The 19,820-nt window shown below is 37.2% G+C and overlaps 1 protein-coding gene across 2 annotated transcripts; it reads right to left on the bottom strand.

The window, feature by feature from the left end:
- Window positions 1-8,822: 8,822 nt before the first annotated feature.
- On the bottom strand, window positions 8,823-12,557 carry LOC144699923 (uncharacterized). Of its 2 annotated transcripts, none has more exons than XM_078571263.1 (12): window positions 12,133-12,546; window positions 10,997-11,329; window positions 10,814-10,888; window positions 10,654-10,712; window positions 10,462-10,573; window positions 10,273-10,369; window positions 10,113-10,179; window positions 9,938-10,036; window positions 9,731-9,820; window positions 9,498-9,652; window positions 9,295-9,396; window positions 8,823-9,142 (listed from the first exon to the last, which is right to left on the bottom strand). In XM_078571263.1, the coding sequence occupies exons 2-12, from the start codon at window positions 11,244-11,246 to the stop codon at window positions 8,992-8,994; spliced, it is 1,257 nt and encodes a 418-aa protein (XP_078427389.1). In that variant the 5' UTR covers window positions 11,247-11,329; window positions 12,133-12,546; the 3' UTR covers window positions 8,823-8,991. The 2 variants fall into 2 exon arrangements, 1 of the variants encoding a protein (XP_078427389.1); XR_013580644.1 differs by having other exon boundaries at window positions 9,001-9,142; window positions 9,295-9,413; window positions 12,133-12,557.
- Between the last annotated feature and the right edge of the window lie 7,263 nt (window positions 12,558-19,820).

Here is a 19,820-nt window from a genome sequence, read left to right as displayed (position 1 = left end):
AGTTATAGAAAAGTTGATTTTATGGGACCTTTTCCTCCATCATTTGGAAAGGAATATACTTTGGTCTATATGGATTACGTTTCTAACTAGGTTGAAGCTATACCTACTGAAACAAATGACCACTAGGCAGTTGTCAAATTTGTTTCTAAAAATATAATAACATGATTTGGATGTCCACGAGCCAATATTACTAATGGAGGCTCCCATTTTACAAATCAACATTTCAAAGATCTCTTGAAGGAATATGGTTTGCAGCATAGAGACCACCATAAGTTTCTTTCAAGGAAGACTTTCAAGAAAAAGGACCAAGTTTCGCTCTTTCAGTCACGTTTGAAGCTATTCTCAGGCAAACTAAGATCACGATGGGATGGTCCATACACACTACTTGCATTGTGTGGATCTGGGAGTACTGATAGAAGACAACAAAACTGGGAAAAATTTTCAAAGTAAATGGGCAAAGGATCAAATGATATGTGGAAAGAGATCTAATACCAATTAAAGAGTTAATACAATTACATATAATAATGAAGAGTTAGCCTCAAACAAGGGTGATTAAGTTTAGTAGGATTTTAGATGTATTTGGAATAAACTATGGTTATAATTTATTCTCTTTGCTAATAAAATGCCAAAGTGAATCTCAATGAGTTTTCACAAGTACTCGACCACACCGAGTATGGAGCTGCTAACCCCCTCCTGAAACCAAGGAACTTAATTTCTCGAGTTCTTTCTCATCCACACTCTTCATTTTCATGAACATGTTTTATAAGCATCATCAATATATGGGAGTAGATGATGTAACACAATGAGCTCTGGGATCAGACAGCTTGTGTTACAACACAGGACAGGCATTAGATGGATGAATTGAACACTTGATGCAATATATCGAGAAACTCAATGAGAAAGATGCAGAAATTGCTGATTAGATCGACAATCGACTAAAGATTCAAGAGTGGACCATTCATGGTCAGACTCCCAATGACCCACTCGGATGAACTAGACGTCTTGCAAGGTGAATGGACAACAAGAAGTCCAAACATGTCCACGACCTTTTTTCTAGGGACCTTAGTCCTTATCACAAGAAATCCCTACCTCTTGACAAATATGTGGCTAATCCTATTGATCGTCAATAAAACCAGCCATGGAGCAAGTAGCAGAAAACAGCACTGGAGTAAGTAATAATACTGCTAAAAGTGAGGGAAACGATAGACCCTGGCGGGGGCACTAACCCAAAGTGTTCTTGGCGGTGAGGCGGAGAGACGATTGCCTATAACAGAGCCAGGACAATGGCGAGCAAGAGACCGGCGTGCTTCTTGCAGGCCATGCATTCTTGGAGGGGGCATTTTCTTGAATCTTCTCCAAGAAGCTCCACGAAAGCTCCAAGAAACTCCAAGAGAGGGCATTTTCTTGAATCTGCTCCAATAAGCTTCAAGAAAGTTCCAAGAGGGGGCCTTTTCTTGAATCTGCTCCAAGAAGCTCCAAGATAGGGCCTTTTCTTGAATTTCTAAGAAAGCTCCAAGAGAGGGCCTTTTGTGAATCTGCTCCAATAAGCTCCAAGAAAACTCCAAGCAGCTCCAAGAAAGCTTCAAGAGAGGGACTTTTCTTGAATCTGCTCCTAGAAAGGTCCAGGAACGATGTTCTTGGTAGGTCATCCACCCAAGAAAAGGATTCTTTGGGGAATGAGCCCGACAACGGCTGCTTGGGACGGCAGCGTGCGTGGGCATGCAGGGAAGGAAACAAAGATCATGCTTCTGGCAAGCTGGCAGTCGGGGCAAGGTGACTTTCTTGAAATTACTCCAAGAAGACGCGGCAACAATGACGATAAGGTGAGAAGAAGTCAGTGACAAGCGGTCCTCCCACGAAGTGATCTGCACGTGGTGAATCCGGAGACATGGGGATGAAGCTCCCATGATCTCGATCTAGAAAATGGTAAAGATAAACTAATAAAGGGAGAAGGTGGGAGCCCAATCAAAGAAAACTTTTTAAATTTTCAATTTAACTCCCAGGCTTCCTTGGGCATGCCATCCCTTTTTATAGGGGAGGAGGATGCCCAATTAGACCGGATGAGGGGAAAACCGTCTTGTGACGAGGGATTTCCCCTTAAACGTACATCAAAACAAATAAAGAGAAAAAAATGGATGAGGCCCAAACACAATGGCCCAACTGATCGTTCAGAAATCAAAATACAAGAAAATAAATCAACGCTCACAACCGTGAGTACTTGAAGTCGGGGTCATGGGTGCCAGCTCAGGCTGCACGGTGAGGTTGTTGGTGTCCTGTGGTTCAGCTAGTGAGATGGTCCCCCATAAGTAGATAGTTTAATTTCAGACATTTTGTTGCATTCATGTGCAACAAAAGATTAGTATCTAAGCTAGGTTTTGCATAAGCAAGGAAGTTATGTACTTAACTTCTTATACCAAATTTTGGGTGTCAACTTAACCCATACATAACCTTATACAACTTTAGGACCCACTTGGGATTGTATATATCTTCAAATTTTGATGTTGGCTCATCACATGGAAAGGACAAAAATATCATAAAATTTTTGCTATCAAAGGAATTGTCATCTCATAATGGGCTCATTCAACTGTTTCCCTTGAGAAATAGTTTTTACATTATTTCGACTATTTTCTCATTTTTAATTTAGCTTGTTCTTAAATACCAACTAAGTCATGACTTATTTGCCTTTAGGTCTTCTTACTGATCCCCAGACCTTGTTTCTTTCACGTTGAGCAAGTTCAGTGAAATTTACCCAACACAAATCTGTTAGAGCCTCAACAGACTTTTAGGTTTGATTTGATATGTGAATCCCACATTTACAATGTCTCAAAAAGTGGATATTTCTTGATCGATAGGACTACAAATAATGTTTCCATGTGAGTGGCTCTTTGCTACCCCACTGGACCTACTATCTTCAATCAAGATCAAGAATGCACCAAATGGAAGTGTATAGAGGTATAAGGCTCTGTAAATAATAAAATAATGATTTAATTATTTTGAGATATTTTCAACAGTTACAATATTTTTGAAGGATTCTATGTAATGAAACCTCATGTATTTCAAGTTCAATGAAAATAGGATTATCTCTAATATTTGAATAAGTTTTTATACAGATTGAAACTAGAACCAAGATCATGGTATGGAAGATTACATCATTTTCTGATAAAGTATGGTTTTTAGAGAAGTCTAAATCTGTTAGAAGACTCCTAAAGGTTTTGCGGACAATGTAGAGATAGAGAGGAGGGTGAGCATTCAAGGAAAAATAGTGACCTCTCAAAGGGCAGAAAGTAGATGGTGACATAAATGTCTCTTATAAAGTAACTTTATAAAATGGGTATGTAGCCTAATCTGACAACAGTATGTGGCTATTTCAGCATCACTAACAATCTACCCCTTAACAGTGATATCTCCCTTCACTCTTTTCAAAAATTAATTTGATTATGTCCATGTGCCTGTCTCATTTTGTCTTGTCTTGTCTTGTCTTCATTTAGTTATCCACTCTCATCACCCACACAAATAGAGTTTAAATTTTTTCCTCTATTCTCTTTTTTCTGATGCATATAATTTCAGGGTCTTACTCTCCTTTTTCATTTTATTTCCTTCTTGTGTATCATTCGCTTCTTTTTTTGTTTTTTTCTGATTTTCTTTTGCTCTAGATTCCCCATCGGAGACATCTCTTTTTTTGAAGTTTTTTTCTTTTCTTCTTGGCCATTCTAGGTAGTCTCCTACATTAGCATCTATGATTCAATGCTCTAGAGCCCTCCAGCTTCCCATCCCAGTCTTTCTGGTCTATATTCTTAACTTCTTTGATCTTCATCATCTCTCAAGTGACTGAGTGGTTTTATTTTTCAGCTAAACTTTTTTTGTGCTCAATTTAACACCATTGTTTGGCATATTTCTTCCAAAGCTTCTTATACAACTAGTCTTGCTCAGTTTTCTTGGAACCCATGGTCTTCAATAATAATCTACTCAAACATCATTCTTTAAAGAAACATAAGCCTTTTTCCAACTCCATCAAATACTTGATGTGTAAGTACTCAGCCTTTGTTTTCTACACAGATGAATTGAAAAGATGATAATATCAATTTTAGGTTTTCAATTTGCCTTTGCTAATTGATATTATTCAATAAAAAAAATATTTAACCATGCTTACTAGGAATATTTTGCTAGTTATGAGTATGGATCTTTTCCATAGTGAATGATGCTTAAGGATTTAATTTTCTTAATATTGATTAACGATACGAGAAAAAGATAAAGACGAGAATATAATAAGTGAGATAGTGCTATCGAGCAAATGGTTTTAAAAGTTCCCAGTCAAACTTAAAATTAGCAAAGAAAAGAGGAAGTAAAAGTAAAACTACGAGAAGTGTTAGGAAAATAGGGTACATGACGTGACAGATAAGATAGTGACCGTGTGCGTGAATAGTGTGATGGTAGAGTAAGAGATGAGATAATGAATATGTAAGGAAGTGGAATTATACTAAAAGGATCATAATATTCCCTAATTAAGCTAACTACAATGTCGGGAAAATGCGACATAATGCAAAGATGCTTACCTTAGATCCTTATGTTTTGCCAGGATCACGGAAATTTACAAGTTCCAGTAAGCTCCCCCTCTTCTCTTATGCTTCTTCCCAAACACCCAAGATATCAAGAACACCCTTGATAGATCTCGAAACTCACTATCTTTCAATCAACCCACACAAGTAGTAAGCAAGTTCAAGGTCAATTTCACAGTTATCCATGCCTTTATCTATAAAAAAGAGGATATGAATGGAAAGAGGAGGAGATGAAGAATTGCTAAAAATTTAAGCTCAATCAGAGCTGTAGAGTGTTATTTATCACCATTTGAAGTTGGATCAATCCTAGCCCAGTAGCCCCTGATTTATTTCTCTCTCCTCATCAGTGTCTCTCACGCTTCCTCTTTTTTGTTTTTGTTAACCCTTCATGTTGTTGAAATTCCCTGCCACATCGTCTTTCGCACTCGCATCTTTCAGAGTCACCACGTGTATCTACAGTTGGAAAAAGACAAAAGAGATTGATTAACTATATTATTTACATAGATTCTAGTTTAATATTCTTTGTAGCTGATGTGGCGTCATGTCAGCACGTGTCACATCAGCAACCTCCCTTTTTAGTCCCCTTAAAATCTGACATTTGTGTGCCACGTGTACATGCAGGCCCCATGTCTGCACGTGGCGCCATGTCGTGATGCCACGTCGCCTTGTCCACATTGTTGCCTTCCAAAGAGTGAGAAGAAAAAAATGGATTTTTTTCTTTTTGCTCCTCAGTCCACGAAGCATTTATTATAAAAAATGTACTTTTATATAATTCGTTAGTTGAATGACATTATGGCATCGATTTTTTCCATGTTATAATGGTGTACCCAAATAATTGGCTGTCATGAATCATTATCATTAGTTTTGATTCATCATTGTTCAATGAATCTAATGATGATATGTGGCGGCGCGAAACAAAAAGGTTCAAAATAAATTCGATTTTTCTTATTTCATAAAATAAAATTCCAAAGGATATAAATTTTGACTTAGAAAATTCATATCTTTCCAAATTTAATGTCAATAAATTCTAGAAAAACCATATTATGACTTATAAAATTATATTATTTTAGAATCTGTTGTAACAAAAATGCCATAACATGTAAATGCCAAAAACTCATAATATCACTCTACGAATGAATTTAATTAATTTAAGCTTGATAACATGCAAATATAGTAAGATTAAGGTATTAAAAATGCTTGTTTTCACAAGACTAACAAAACTACGATAACAATATATCATAAATAGGAAGCTCTTCATGAATAATCGTCAGTCTTGGAGTTTCTTTACAGAAAAACAAAAAGGAGACTTTTGTTTGATTACAAAGTTTCTAGAAAGATACAGACTTTGAATAAGACTCAAGAAAAGCATTCTAACCGACATACAAAAACATGTAGACTTATATTCATGACTAAATGTAATTTATTGGACTCATAGATGTAATTGTTATCCTCGATGATCAACAATCTACGTGGGGTCTCTATGACTCTCCTTTGGGTTGGGGTACTTAATATCTTTAAACCAGTGCCCAAATAGACGTCTTCAATCATTGGTTGGTGATCTACTTATGACATTTTTCTTGTGACTACTGTTTCAAGTGAATTTTTCAGGCAGAATTTTTGTACAATACATTATTCAACTCATCTGCCTTAATGAATTCACTCAAGATAACCTAAGACATGGATCAACCAACCATTATCAGATATGAAGGAAACTCAACAAACGCAAAAGACATGGACTCATGGTTGAAAGAATGCAACATGACTTTGGAAGAATTAAAGTTTCGCCATCTCATGCTCAAAATAAAATAAATTGATGGGAAAACAGTGAAGAGGCCCGGCATTTTTTATTCATAAATGTTATTATTTAAAGTATGACTATATCATCTCAATATTGGAAGCAAATTTTTTGGACCATTTTTTTAGGACATAGACTTAAATGAGACTAGGATCTGTATTCAAAAAAATTTTAAAATCCACCAAAAGCATAAGGGTGAGAGTAAAAAAAAATCTTCGAATGTATTAAAGAAACACAGCCTCCTTGAATAGGATTCTAATATTTACAAGGGAGGTCAGAGTACAGAAGGGACAAAGAGAAGATGAGATAAATTTTATAAAAGGGAAAAACAGATGAGAAGACCCGCACGTGAAGCCACATCTATTGCAAACTTTTTCACCAAGATAATATGTTAACCCTTCTTAGCTTTTACTTCTCAAAAGCCCTTAGCTTCAAATTTCAAGAGCTGTTAGCTTGAGCTCTATAAATCACCCCAAGTGTGAGGGGATATCATATTTTTATTGCACTCCATGGAAACTTTAAGAGAGTCCCTTATCTGAAAAGCATGTACATCTTTCCATTAAGTTTAATATGATCCATAATCTTATTGAAGGTTATAAAATGCTTTGGAAGAGTCTAGAAGACTCTTTAGAAGTCTAGAACATCTAGAAGGCTCTACAAGATCATAGAATCTTATAGAAGACTTCATATAGTTGAAACCTCACAAGTCCAAGATATTAGCAAGAGTTAGAGACATTTCATATTGACTATACCAATCTAGTGTCACCAACATTAATCCAGTTTTTTTCAAATTTTTCATTTTGAGGCATTTTTTGTCCAATTTCATCCGTGAATACATTACATGGATTATAAATGCTTACAAATGCATTACATGAATACATGGAATGGCCAAGTAAGTTATGATCATATCATAAAACATTGATCACTACTCTTTAAATATAATTTCTAAATATTATTATTTTATTGATACTCATGAGGGAAATAATATTATCCAGATAGAATATCACTTTCTAATTCCATTCATATGATGACTATGGTTGATCATGTAGCCATTAGTGAGAGGACACTGATAATAGATATTGGGTTCTCTTTATAAAAAGAGTTCAGTAAATTGATAGGTATGGATCCTGAACTGGGATTATACCTAACATTCAATCAATATATTCATCTCATTTTGTCTTAGTGGTCCTTCAACTGAAGACACATAAAGCACCTTGTGGATGGACTGTTGTGTTTTGCCTTTGGCATGTGAGTCTCTAACCATGAGATTCTAACCACTTTAGGATCAAATGCAATAAAAAATCCACAAATATGATTGTGTTGTCAATATGTGATTTCTGCCTTTCTAGTTAAATTCTTGTAATAATAGGAGATTGACTAAAGGAATGAAATGTAGTTAAATTATTGGCCAATGTAGTGGATATATCGAAGACGGTATTCTTTTATGATTTTATCACGCACCACTGTTGATTAGAATAACCAATTAGGGCATGCAAATAACAATATATGAAGTCATTCAAGAGTCCCATGCAGATAAATTATGATACATTCATAGTAACTGATGATGGAAAAAATTGAACATGAGCGTTGGCACACACCTATTCTAGATCACAATGAGTAGCTTGGGACCCCATGATGTCGGACGTCGTCCAGGACATCGTCCGGTCGGTACCGAGGACGATGGCTCGGTACATAGATAGTGGCGTTGGATCAAGACTTGGTTGCTTCAAGTAGAGCAAGGCTTTTGCATTAAAGTCCTGTTCCTAAATTGTTAGTTTACTACGGTTGTGTCAAGATGCAAACAATCATATCTTTGGATTTCCCTTTATCCCAAAAAAATTCTAGATACATTTTTATAAACTCTGGCATAAGACTTGATATATTAATGCTTAGACACTCGAGTAGAATAATAGTGATTTGAGACAGCTTCATCGTGCATTATATGTCCCTATTAAGCTTCACAGTGTGGAAAGCTTGACAACTATTTAATAGCTAACGCGGATACTAATTATTTATTATAACTAAAAAACTGATTTTATTATAATTACTTATTATGATTCTTCAGATCTGTACACATACTAGTAATGGAGAGGAAAATAATATCCTTGGTCTATTCTAGAGGAACTATGGAAGAGGACAGAAAATACTTAACATAAAAAGATATTTCAAGAGTTGAGTACTGGAATATCCTTACACCTTTTTTCACATCGAATGAGCTGGATCTAGTTCTTGAGAGTTAAGGAAGCCCTTTCTAAGGAGAAGGAATAATGTTTCCGACTGTGCGTTAATTTCTTTCCCTTAGTCACTTCATTGACTTGTCACCATATTCTCCCTCTCCCATATGTCCTACCACTCTCTGACCTTTCATCCCCTGATCTTGTCTCTCTCCTGCACAGAACTCACCTGTCGACGTCGGGGCTCACTAAGCCCCTCCTAATACGTTCTCTCCTGACCGTTAGTGGCAGAAGAAAGAACAAAAGGCGCGTAGTCATCACTCATCATCATATCTACGAAAGATAAACGAGTAAGGAAAACTCTTCAAAATACCGTTAAGCTTACTGTTCGGATTTGGCCTATCTGCGGATGCTTGTTTCTATGAAGAAAGTCCGCCGGTTAGCACTTCTTTTCCAGCTCTCTGGATCACACTTCCGAATGAGGACGAGCGCCGTCGCCTTCATCTCGGCGCTGGTTATTCTCATCCAACGAAGACTCTTCTTGCAAGGGGAGATCGTACCCATCAGGTTTGAGCGCCAGGATGAAGTCAGGCAGCGGCTGAGCAGACTGCACTACCCTGCAAAAGAGAGAATCCCGTTTGTCATTGCACCATCGTTGACGAGCAAGGCTCGGGAACGGACGACAGACGACGGAACGGCATTTCAGCGAGACATCTGTCGCAAAGATGGAATTGAAGTCAGGAAGAGCTATCGTTCGCAGATCGCTTACGACTTTTGATTGTTCAAAGCTGGGTTCCTTCGCCTCTTGTTCTGCGCGTCTCTTGGTATAACCTTGCTTAGAAACTTCATGTTTCCCCACGTAGCTGGCGGACTTCATCAAATAAAAGTCTATATCAAGTCGGTGTACGCTGATCATAACATGATGAAGTCTATATACATCTCTCTATCTCTATAAATATATTTCAATCTAACCTTGACCGTGGAGGAGCAGAGTTAAAGGCTTCGCCGCCCTGTATACATTCTTTGAGATATTCCTCCGCTGTAAGCAGAGCGATCGCGCCAGAGTCGACTGACCTCTCCGTGATGCTCTCGTCAAGAAACTGCCCGTGGAAATAGTACGCCGCCGCCTGCTTCAGATGAAGATCGCGTCCAGCGTTAAGTTAGAGATATTCAGATGATAGTAGGATAGGAATTTTCTGCATTACATTCGCCTCGGCGCATTTGCATTTGATGTATGACTGATATTTGAACCTCCATCCTTGCGTACATGGAATCTGTGCAATGCTTTCCTGCGCCTGTGGTCACCCAGAACCTCCATTAAAACCTTGATTTCCATCACACTTGATTTTCCCAGTTAAAAACTGGAAGTTTTCGAAGAATCAAAATATAATATTAAAAAAATGTATTGGCACCTGTTGCCAGTGTTTCGCCATTTCGCACGCCAGCCTCCGCTTCACAGCGAGAGTGGCTTTGGGACTGTCAATGGCGATTCCGAGCTGGACGTCGACGGCCTGCGCGAACAATGACCCATGAAGGAACCTAAAACAATCCTAGAAAAGTCTCTTGTTTTCAAGAACTAGGTAGTACCAGGGCCAAAGCCTGATGGCAAATAGCTCTTAACAAGCCCTCAGATAAATCTGGAGGAAGATCTTTCCTATCAGGAATTTCCAAAATCATCAGAAATCGGTATCTGTAGATTGATACTGCCACTGAAACATCATAAAAAGGAAATTAAAACGCCAAGAACCTGAGATGAAGGGGGATTCGTGGTAGGACCTCTCGAACTGCACAATCCACGTACCCGGCCGCCTTAAGCAAGATATCGATCGAACCCCTCTTATCTTCTGAAGAAAAAAAATTCAAAATTTACCATTTTCGATAATCACCACACACATCTTACGTTACCCGAAGACACAACTAAACAAGGAATACGCACCGTCTTCAGGAGCCGAAGAAAGAAATAATCGATTAACCTCCGAGAAGCAGAGAGAAGCCATTAAGTGCAGAACAGACAACACTTCATACCATGCGCATGAAATGCAGGGGTCCTACATCCCAGAAAATCGCCATTAATCTCGGATTATCAGATGAACGACCGTTTAAATTACAGGATAATCATCTATCTAACCTCGGTGCGTGAACTCTGATTGACCCACGAGAATTGTACTCCCTCAATGGACTGGCTTCCTGCAAAAGATAGTTAATGCCACAGTAAAGAGCCACGTGGTAGTGAGAAAATAGGTACATGCACTTGGGAGTGAAACTCGGGTGTACCGCAATTTTCTCACCATCTTTCACGGGCACTAGAAGAACGGCGAGGTACTCTTCAAGCAGTTCATTGAGATCGGCCGGTGGAGGACCGTCTGCAATGATCACCGCCGTCAAGAGTCATCGGCCGATATTTCTTGTTCTTTGTTTTGCTGAGATTGAAAGCGGAAAATGAAAGGTTTTTAAGATTAATCAGCACGAACCCTGGTGAGATGATGGCGGTGTCCGATCTGCTTTGAGGAAGGCATGAGCTTCTTGAGCGGCAATGGCGGCGATTCTTGCTCTAAGGGTGGAGAGCCGCTCGAGATGGGTTTCTGTTGATCTTTGGCCGATGGGGAGAGAAGGATCTGAAGTCTTGGGAATCCGCAGCCCAGGTAGAAAAATTGCCAACTCTCCCAAGGTTTCTGCACTTTCTTTCTTTCGTTGACTAGTCGTGGACAACAGGCATCCCATTTCGAGGCTTGAAAATGGAGTCACTTTCCCCCGGTAAGTAGAGCCAGCGACTTCTACTTAGTCATTTGACGTGGGAAGATTATCTGTGGAGTGTGGAGAAAAAGAGCATACTTCTAAGAGCAAGAAAGATGGATCGAGACCGAAAGAATGGGAAGAGAGAGAGAGAGAGAGAGAAAGAAAGAATGGGAAGAGAGAGAGTGTGTGTGTGTGAGAAAGGAAGAATGGGAAGAGAGAGAGTGTGTGTGTGTGAGAAAGGAAGAAAGAAAGTACGGGACGAGAGAGAGTGAGAAAGAAAGAAAGAAAGAAAGGATGGAAAGACAGAATGGCAGAAAGAGAGAAAGAGAGAAAGAGAGAAAGAGAGAGAAAACTACGGAGAGTGAGTAAGCGTGTGTGGGAGGATAGAGAGCAGAAAGAGAGATTGAAAGAAAGAAAGGATGGAAAGAGAGAATGGCAGACGGAGAGAGTGACTGAGTGAGCGTGTGTGGGAGGAGAGTGAGACAGATAGAGAGAAAGAGAGATACAAAGAGAGCGAAAGAAAGAATGTGTAGAGAGGGAAAATGGGAAGAGAGAATGGCAGAAAGAGAGAGAAGCAACGACAGAGAGTGAGTGACCGTGTGGGAAAAGAGAGAAAGAGATGGACAGAGTGTGTGTGTGGAAAGATAGAATGGGACAGAAAGAAAGAGGGAGAAAGCGGGAGAGAGTAGGAAAAGAGATTGTGAAGAGAGACAGAGAGTGTGTGTGCAGGTGGGAGCGAGAGAAAGAATGCGTGTGTGGGAAGAGAGAATGGGAGAGAGAAAAGAGATGGGTTGTGAAGATTTCTTCATCCCCGGAACAGGAAATGTGAAAGAGAGAAGATGGAGGGAAGCGCCAGAATAGAACAACTGACCTGCAACGCCGGAAATCTCACTCGAGAAATTCGTGGAGGATTTCAGAGGAGGCTCGTCACCCTGAAGCGCCCCTGTTCAGGGCCGTGAGAAAAACGGCTCTACACACACGGTCGACGTGAATCTGCATCAGACGAGACAAGAGATGAACAGCTCCGCCGGACGTGTATATGATCACCGTTCGAGAATTTTGCCACCGCTACGGCGAATCCACCGCACCGCCAGAGCCAGAAAACGATATCAAGGGAGAAATTTCACATCACAGTACTCGTGGAGAGATCGACACAAACGGGGATCCGGCGCTAGATGAGAAAAAGGAGAACGACGGGCACTGTGGGTAAAGAGGAGTCATTAAGAGGAACCGATCCCGGCCCCCAGATAAAAAGGAAGGTAGATTGATGAGAGAAACAACGAGGGCCCCTCAAATTAGACTCTCCCCACGCGATCTTCCAACTGGCCAGGGATGAGAAATTACGGCCATCTCCCCTACGCGTAACGTTTAGAGGGGGCATCTTTGTTGAAAGAGACCGTGATGGGTAGCCCGGATCTAGTTGCAAAAGGTTGGGGACCATTGGAGTTTGATCTTTTCCCCAAGAGGCTATCAAATTCTCCTGACGTTTCATCCCAGGGAATGAAAATAATGTAGACGACTGGCGAAGTGACAGCCCCTGTGAGGAAAATGAGGAGCTGCCAGCTCCATGTTGAGTTTTAAGTCTCCATGACGTCGTTGAGATAGAAGGATTCGAAAGCCATGTGCTCCGTCGGCGATGGGTTTCTCCCAGAAGGGCAGAACAAATCTCCTTTTATTTTTTTGCCTGCGACTGTGGGACATGTAGTCCCCCCTTCTCCGAGTGAGGAATGGGTTTCTCTTTTAAATTGATTAGATCTCCCACTTGGATACAATAAATTTAAGAATATGAATTGAAAATACAGTTTGGGGAAGAAACGAAGGGATTGTGGTTCTCAGATTTCAGATACGCATTGTGCGTATTTTTGTATTGCTCATTCTACCTTCAGCTTTTATGTGATATCAATCCTCGATGAACTGATGTTTAACAGTGTCTTGACATTGGAAAAGCCAAATCATATTAAATAGATAGTGTTTCAGAAGCCACATTAATTTGGCAAAAACATTATTATATAGCATGCCATTGAATTTCAAACTGATAGGAATAAGATCTAGATTCTAATCCATATTATTATATCACTAATTGAGTCCAGTTATTGTTCACTCAGTATTTATTACATTCATAAATTATTACATGAAAATCAAACTAATTAAATAGAGAAAGTAAGCTTCTAATAATCATTTCGGGTTGACATGCTTTTATCTTATCAAATTAGGTATTTTACTCATCTAGGATAGTCATTGAAAATTACTACTGAATCAAGTATAATATTTTTTATTTTTTATTTCTCAACTTATATTTTGATGTGGATTAACAAAAGGTGAATGTTGGTGTAACTCAAAATTAATGTATTTTACGTGATTAAGCCATTCAGTAAAATTATGTCAATCGAGTTCACTCTAAAAAATACTAATTCTTTTGTGGTGAGTTATACTGTTTCGCACATATTTTATGTACTGAAGACCAGACCCCACTTTACTGTGGAGAGTTTAGATGATAAATGAAGAGGAAAATTTGAAAAATTGAGTGATTAGTGCTCTTTAATAACTAAAAGGCAAAGAAGAATAGAATAAAATAAATCCATAAAAATGGGATTTGGTCTTGTAATCATAGGTTTCCTTGTATTTATACTTAAAACTAGTCTTATATCGAGGATTTATCGCTAGATAGTCTGGTTTCCTGATGGGATGATCCAACTCCAGAAATATTCATGGCTTTATACTATGGCTTTTGGATGGCAGAGCCTTTATTTTTGGCTGAAATATCACTGCATTTTCCAAACTGTCTGAATTAGTCAGAGTCTAGCACAGAGAAAAATCAAAAAGTCAGTATTTCTAAAATGTATGAATAAGGAAATGTCCATGTTCATGTTTTGATAAGAAGGCTGCCATATCCATGTTCTAAAGTAAGGTGTGACAACAAAGCCTAATCTTGTTGAAACTTTTACTGTCCCATTCAAATATGGATTGGCTCAATGAGATTGAGTCAACCTGGCCACTTCAAAAAAACCTTATCAATTTACAAGTTGGCTCATCAACCCACTCAAGCATCATTAGGTTCATCGACCCACTTCACTATGCCACAGGCTAAGTTTTCTCTATTTTTCCTGTACCTGATGATTAGATGATCAAAAATTTATTAATAACTTCCCAAATTCTCTTGAAATTTTATAAAAAATATAGAAACATCATGATGAATCAGGGGAAATTAAATTTTCATTTTGGAAAATGCTCTAATTCATATCATTTACTAATTAAATAAATGGATAGTATAAAATAAAAAAACTTGTGTATGAATAGTATAACATAAGCAATGCCATCATGCATTATATAATTATAAAAGACATGTAAATGTATATTTTGAATTTATGTTATTGTACCCCTTGGTTAGCTCATTGCCAACACTTTACTCATGACATTAAATAAAGTGTCAGGTGCTCAAACGTTTTGTTGTAAGGGCATTGTGAATTGAGAATTTTGTTGAATTATTCTACTATGAATTTTATCTATTTATTTACTAAGGATGGTGAAACAAGAAGAGGACACCCAAGATTTTTATAAAGGTTAGGGCTAGTCCCTTACTCCTGTCCCGGGATATCAAACCGGAGTTTTTAATAAGTTCTAACCAAGACTTTATAGCCCCCCAAGCTAAAACAGCCTGGTAATAGGGATGCACGGATATCTCCTATCTAGATATTAAAAACGAAAATGACCTTCAGCCCCCTTAGCCTTTGAAGGTACGCACGCTTTCACTTCTTCTTCCAATGGACCACTCAAGTCCCTCACAGCTGGCCCAATCTGCCTTCACTCAATTTTGTACCTATCTTCTCACAAGAGCTTAAAGAACTTGTGAAAATATTTATAAGCGCGTCTTTGTTGTATGCTTCAATTTTCCTTAAATTTTAGCTTAAAAGATAAAAGTATTCCAACTGCAATATAAAATGTTTCACTGCAACATGAATATTTGCCAATCCTTAATATGTAATTTTAACAACCAGTTAATGTCCTTCACGCACAGATTTAAAAATGATAGTATCTAATTTGATAACCACAACAACTAATTTGAGTATCAATTTCAAGATGCTAGAGTGATAAAGTTCAACCACATGAATTTCAACAATACTAACAATATTTTTATACCTTGTCAATCAACCTACTTCACACTGCAACAAACATACAAACGAAGGCAGTACAAATATATTTGATGCTTACAGATGTTCAATAAATTTTAACAGAAATATCAGCACGATGATCAATGTTTCTTCAGTTTTCAAACTCTGTAAAAAGATAACAAAATAAAAATTCAGATCTCTCTCTATCAGAAATGTATGAAGGTAACTAATGTTTCTTCCGATTGTAAAATTTTTGACAGAAATAAAATTGAAATATAGATCTTTCTTGATCAGCAGTGTCAGCAGATAGAATTTCTTCAATTCCAAACAAATTTGAGATCTAGATTTCTTTAATTCCACAACCTTGAAACAGAAAAGAAAATTTGATATCTAGATTTCTTTAATTCCAAAACCTTGCAACAGAAAAATAAAGTTGATATCTAGATTCCTTTTATTCCACAACCTTGCATCAGAGTAGCAAATTTGAGATCCAGATTTCTCTCGTTCTCTCCATCAGTAGTAAAAACAATTATTCAATCAAAGATGGAAGATTAAGATTGAGACAGTCAAAATTAGAGATAATAGGAAGAGAATCAAGATCATCAGTCAGAAAAAGAATATCAAGACTGCAACATTGATTTTGAATGTTAAGATTTCAAACTTGGATTATGAATGCCCCGATTTCTAAATTCAGATTATGAATGTCACGATTTCAAACTCAAATTATGAATACCACATTTTCTAACCCAGATCTTGAATGCCACAATTTCAAATTCAGATTTTGAATGCCACGATTTCTAAATTCAGATTATGCATATCACGATTTCAAACTCAGATTATGAATGCCATGATTTCTCACCCAGAGTTTAAATGCCACGATTTCTCGCCCAGAATTTGAATGCCACGATTCAGCTCGCCAATGCTGTGATTTCAGCTCTCAATGCTGTGATTTCAGCTTGCCAATGCCATGATTTCAGCTCGTCAATGCCCCAAAATTTTAGCTCACCAAGAACTTCAAGATTGCTTGATCGCGCTCACTATCTCCAAAATCACCCTTTTCATTTTTTTCACACATTTCCTGCCTCTTTCTATATCACTATTGTTTACATTTTTACTAAAATGCCCTTGTAACACTTAATATAGCAGTTACTTCTTGTTGAGGGTAAACTAGAAAATAAAATTGAGTTTTCGTAAAAGGATGTATTAAAAAAATACATTTTTCACTCACTTTATGCATTTGAAAAATATATACTTTTATTATCTTTATCCTACACCTTAATCTTGACTCTTGACCATGTATTAAATTCATCAAAATTCCTAAATAAGATTTATGCATATACATCTGATAACACCCTAATTTTGGTCTTTATTTATGTTATTAGCATGATTTATGCATTTAAAACGCTTAAAATTGGGTTGTTATCATATATTTACATGAAAATAATGTTTTCAAGTAATTTCTGATTTTTCCCTAATTTTCTGTTAATTATATGAATTTTTAAGGATTTATTGAAGCTCGAAATAATTATTTTTGGATGAAAATGGCACATTAAAAATTTTATTTCGACATTTATCAACATGGGAATGAATCAGGGAATTTTCTAGAATTTTTTACGAATTTTTAGGAATTTTCTGGGATTTATTTCAAGAAGAAATGCATTTATTCTATTAAAAAAGGGCATATTTATAAGAGAAAAAAATGTATTTATGCAATTTCTAGACTTTCCGGGGCCTTTTTGCAACGCTTCGTTGCAAAAAGACCCTGAAAATAGCTCTCGGTCGCCATGGCAGGCGTAAAGATCCAATTTAAAATCATTCAAGGTTTATTTGTAATTGCATTATTAATTTTAGAGAAAATCGGAGGAGAGAGAGTGCCTAAAGGACATATATACAAATACCTCTAGGCGACGTCAGATATCAATAATCTGTTTTATGAAGGGCTTCGTTGAAAAAGCGCGCCGGTGCCTTCCGCCGCGTCGACGTGGCGAAATCATAGCCGTTGGATTAAAATCCAACGGATATGAGATGTGCGCTACACGCAGGAGGTAAGTACACCGCCCGTGCAGTGCATACAACACGCGTGCACGGGTGGTGACGTGGCGACAGTTTAATGGATAAGGTATAAAGAAACGCACCGGTACGTGCGTAGCGATGCATATGCAAATCCCGCTTTTCGATTTTTCTTTTGTTTTTCTTTTTTTCGGAGGTGGGGTACGTGGCGCGATGAGAGAGAGCCCGCCAAAGATATTTGAAATGCGGCAACCAATAGGCTGCCGACACGTCATTGCGTGAATTAAGAAATAAATCAATTTTAATCCAATGGTTAAAATTGGTTAAAATTGATTTATTAATAACTTTTGATCCTGAAGTCCGATTGAGATGATTTTTTATGGATTTTCTCGTCTTGATCCCCTCTTTCTATCTGTATTAAAAAATTGGATCATTCAGATCTAGCCTACATTGATAGATAAATATTAATTACTAAACTGGGGTAAAATGGTAATTTTCACCATGTAACCTAGGTATAAAAGCTGAATTTTGAGAGGAGGGGCTCATTCTTGATGGTTCTCTATCATAGATGCAAGACAGAGAGGAGTCCCACCCTAGATCAAGTTATCTGGTACTTTTTCCTTGACTGTATTCAAACTTTTGTGCATTTTGAATGAAATAGGTTAAGTTGTTTGTTTCTTCATCTCCATTCTAGTCTGAACTTCTAAATCGCTTGGCTTGAGCGGCATGTACAAGCCCTGATTAGGATTGAGAGGAGAAATTGAGGGATTCAACTAAGCATTCAACTGCATTCCAAAGAAAAACTCTAAAAAAATTAGTTTTAATTCTTAGGAGATTAAATTACCCCCATTTCAGTTCTGAATTATCAAAGTTGCAAAAACAAACCAAACTCAAATTAAAAATTCCCTTTTAACCTCTCTAATTGACCTCTTGGATCCTTTTATTAGGATCAAAGAAGCCATTTTAGAGCTCCATATTTCTTCTATTCATCTCAACTCTTCTACCCCCCTTTCTAAATTCTCATCTAATTAGGGTGACTTGATCCTCATTGAAGATCAAATTCAGTTTAATCAGAGTGAAACGACCAATACAATTACCAAATTGAATTCCTTACTAGCTTCCCTTGGACGACACTCGTACTTATCACTATACGTCTTAAGTGGAGTTCTTATAAATTTTATTGCATAAGCCAAAATTCACAACGACAAGGGCTAAAAATTGCATAGTTTTTACCCCTATTTTCGGCTTATCAACATCAATCTTCAAATTTTTGATAGGTGGCATAAATATCGCACCTTAAGTGATGTAAGGGTCGTTCTTGGGCACAAACTATCAAACTTGTGATTCCAATAAACAAGACATACCCACAAGTATATACTTTATTCCCTTTGTTGACTTTGAATTAGCATATCAATGCAGTTATTTCAATAAGTAATAACTGTGATATGTAGATACAAAAACGGTTCATATGAACACAAGCCTAGATCATTACCTATCTTCTACTGTTAATCATGATTTACAATGTACATAAAATTTAATTATTTGTCTATATTTTCTATTAATATAGTATCTAGGAAAATTTTCAGTGGAGTCTCCAACAAGTACAACTTTAATTTGAAAATGGGGCTGTAAAATGCATTGTGCGTTTGGGAAGGCCGGGAAAAAAATGTATATTTAACAAACACTGAAGTATGATTACCTGTAAAATGCTTTTCTTTGGTATACACGTAATAAAAGTCAATTGTATGCATTAATATCATTTATTTTAACTAAAATGATCATAAATGCATAATATTGTATCATAAAATCATAATTATGATTTTAGAGTGTCATTCTAATGTCCTATATTTTATGGTACTTTTATGAAATCTTCTGACATTTGATTCACCACAAAATTTATGTTTCCTAGTAAGAATGTATTTTACAGATTTAATTAAAGGCTTTTATCTATTATTTAGGTTTCACCTTATATTTATCTCTGTTGTATTAATGACAATCAAACTCACTTTGGTTGCCTACAATGATGGTTAGGGCTATTATTCCAAAAAGCCATAAGGCACCAATCATAGAGGTGATGTTTTGTATTTAAGTGTGTAAGATATAGGGCATCTAGAGAACAAATATGTGGATTAAAATTGTAAATGCAGCAAAGCATGTGTACAAGTGGCCACAGGAAACTATTCAAAGATTAAAATCACAAGGTAGTACATTGTGAATGCCAGAACATGGACTTACATATTGCAAAGCGTGGTTTGAGAAAAGTAGAAAACATGTTCACGTGGAGACTAATAGGCCCAAAAATTATAGTTTTAGTTCATCACTGTTACTTTTGAGTTTAAAAGATAAAAATATAAACACAGACTCACTTAAGTAAAGCTAGCTAGTGATGATTACAGATTGTCTCCATAGGGAATGGTAACTAAGGATTTAATATTGTCTA

The sequence above is a fragment of the Wolffia australiana genome, chromosome 2 (assembly GCF_029677425.1).
Source record: "Wolffia australiana isolate 7733 chromosome 2, ASM2967742v1".
NCBI classification, from domain to species: domain Eukaryota; kingdom Viridiplantae; phylum Streptophyta; class Magnoliopsida; order Alismatales; family Araceae; genus Wolffia; species Wolffia australiana.
This window is presented reverse-complemented; position numbering and strand designations above follow the sequence as displayed.

What these genes read in the sequence shown, in the direction of transcription:
- LOC144699923 (XM_078571263.1), bottom strand. Translation starts at nt 11,246, where the DNA reads ATGGGATGCCTGTTGTCCACGACTAGTCAACGAAAGAAAGAAAGTGCA. An exon ending in GCAAATGCGCCGAGGCGAAT is followed by an intron (nt 9,653 to 9,730) that starts GTAATGCAGAAA and finishes CATCTGAAGCAG; the next exon opens with GCGGCGGCGTACTATTTCCA. An exon ending in TCTGCTCCTCCACGGTCAAG is followed by an intron (nt 9,397 to 9,497) that starts GTTAGATTGAAA and finishes TATTTGATGAAG; the next exon opens with TCCGCCAGCTACGTGGGGAA.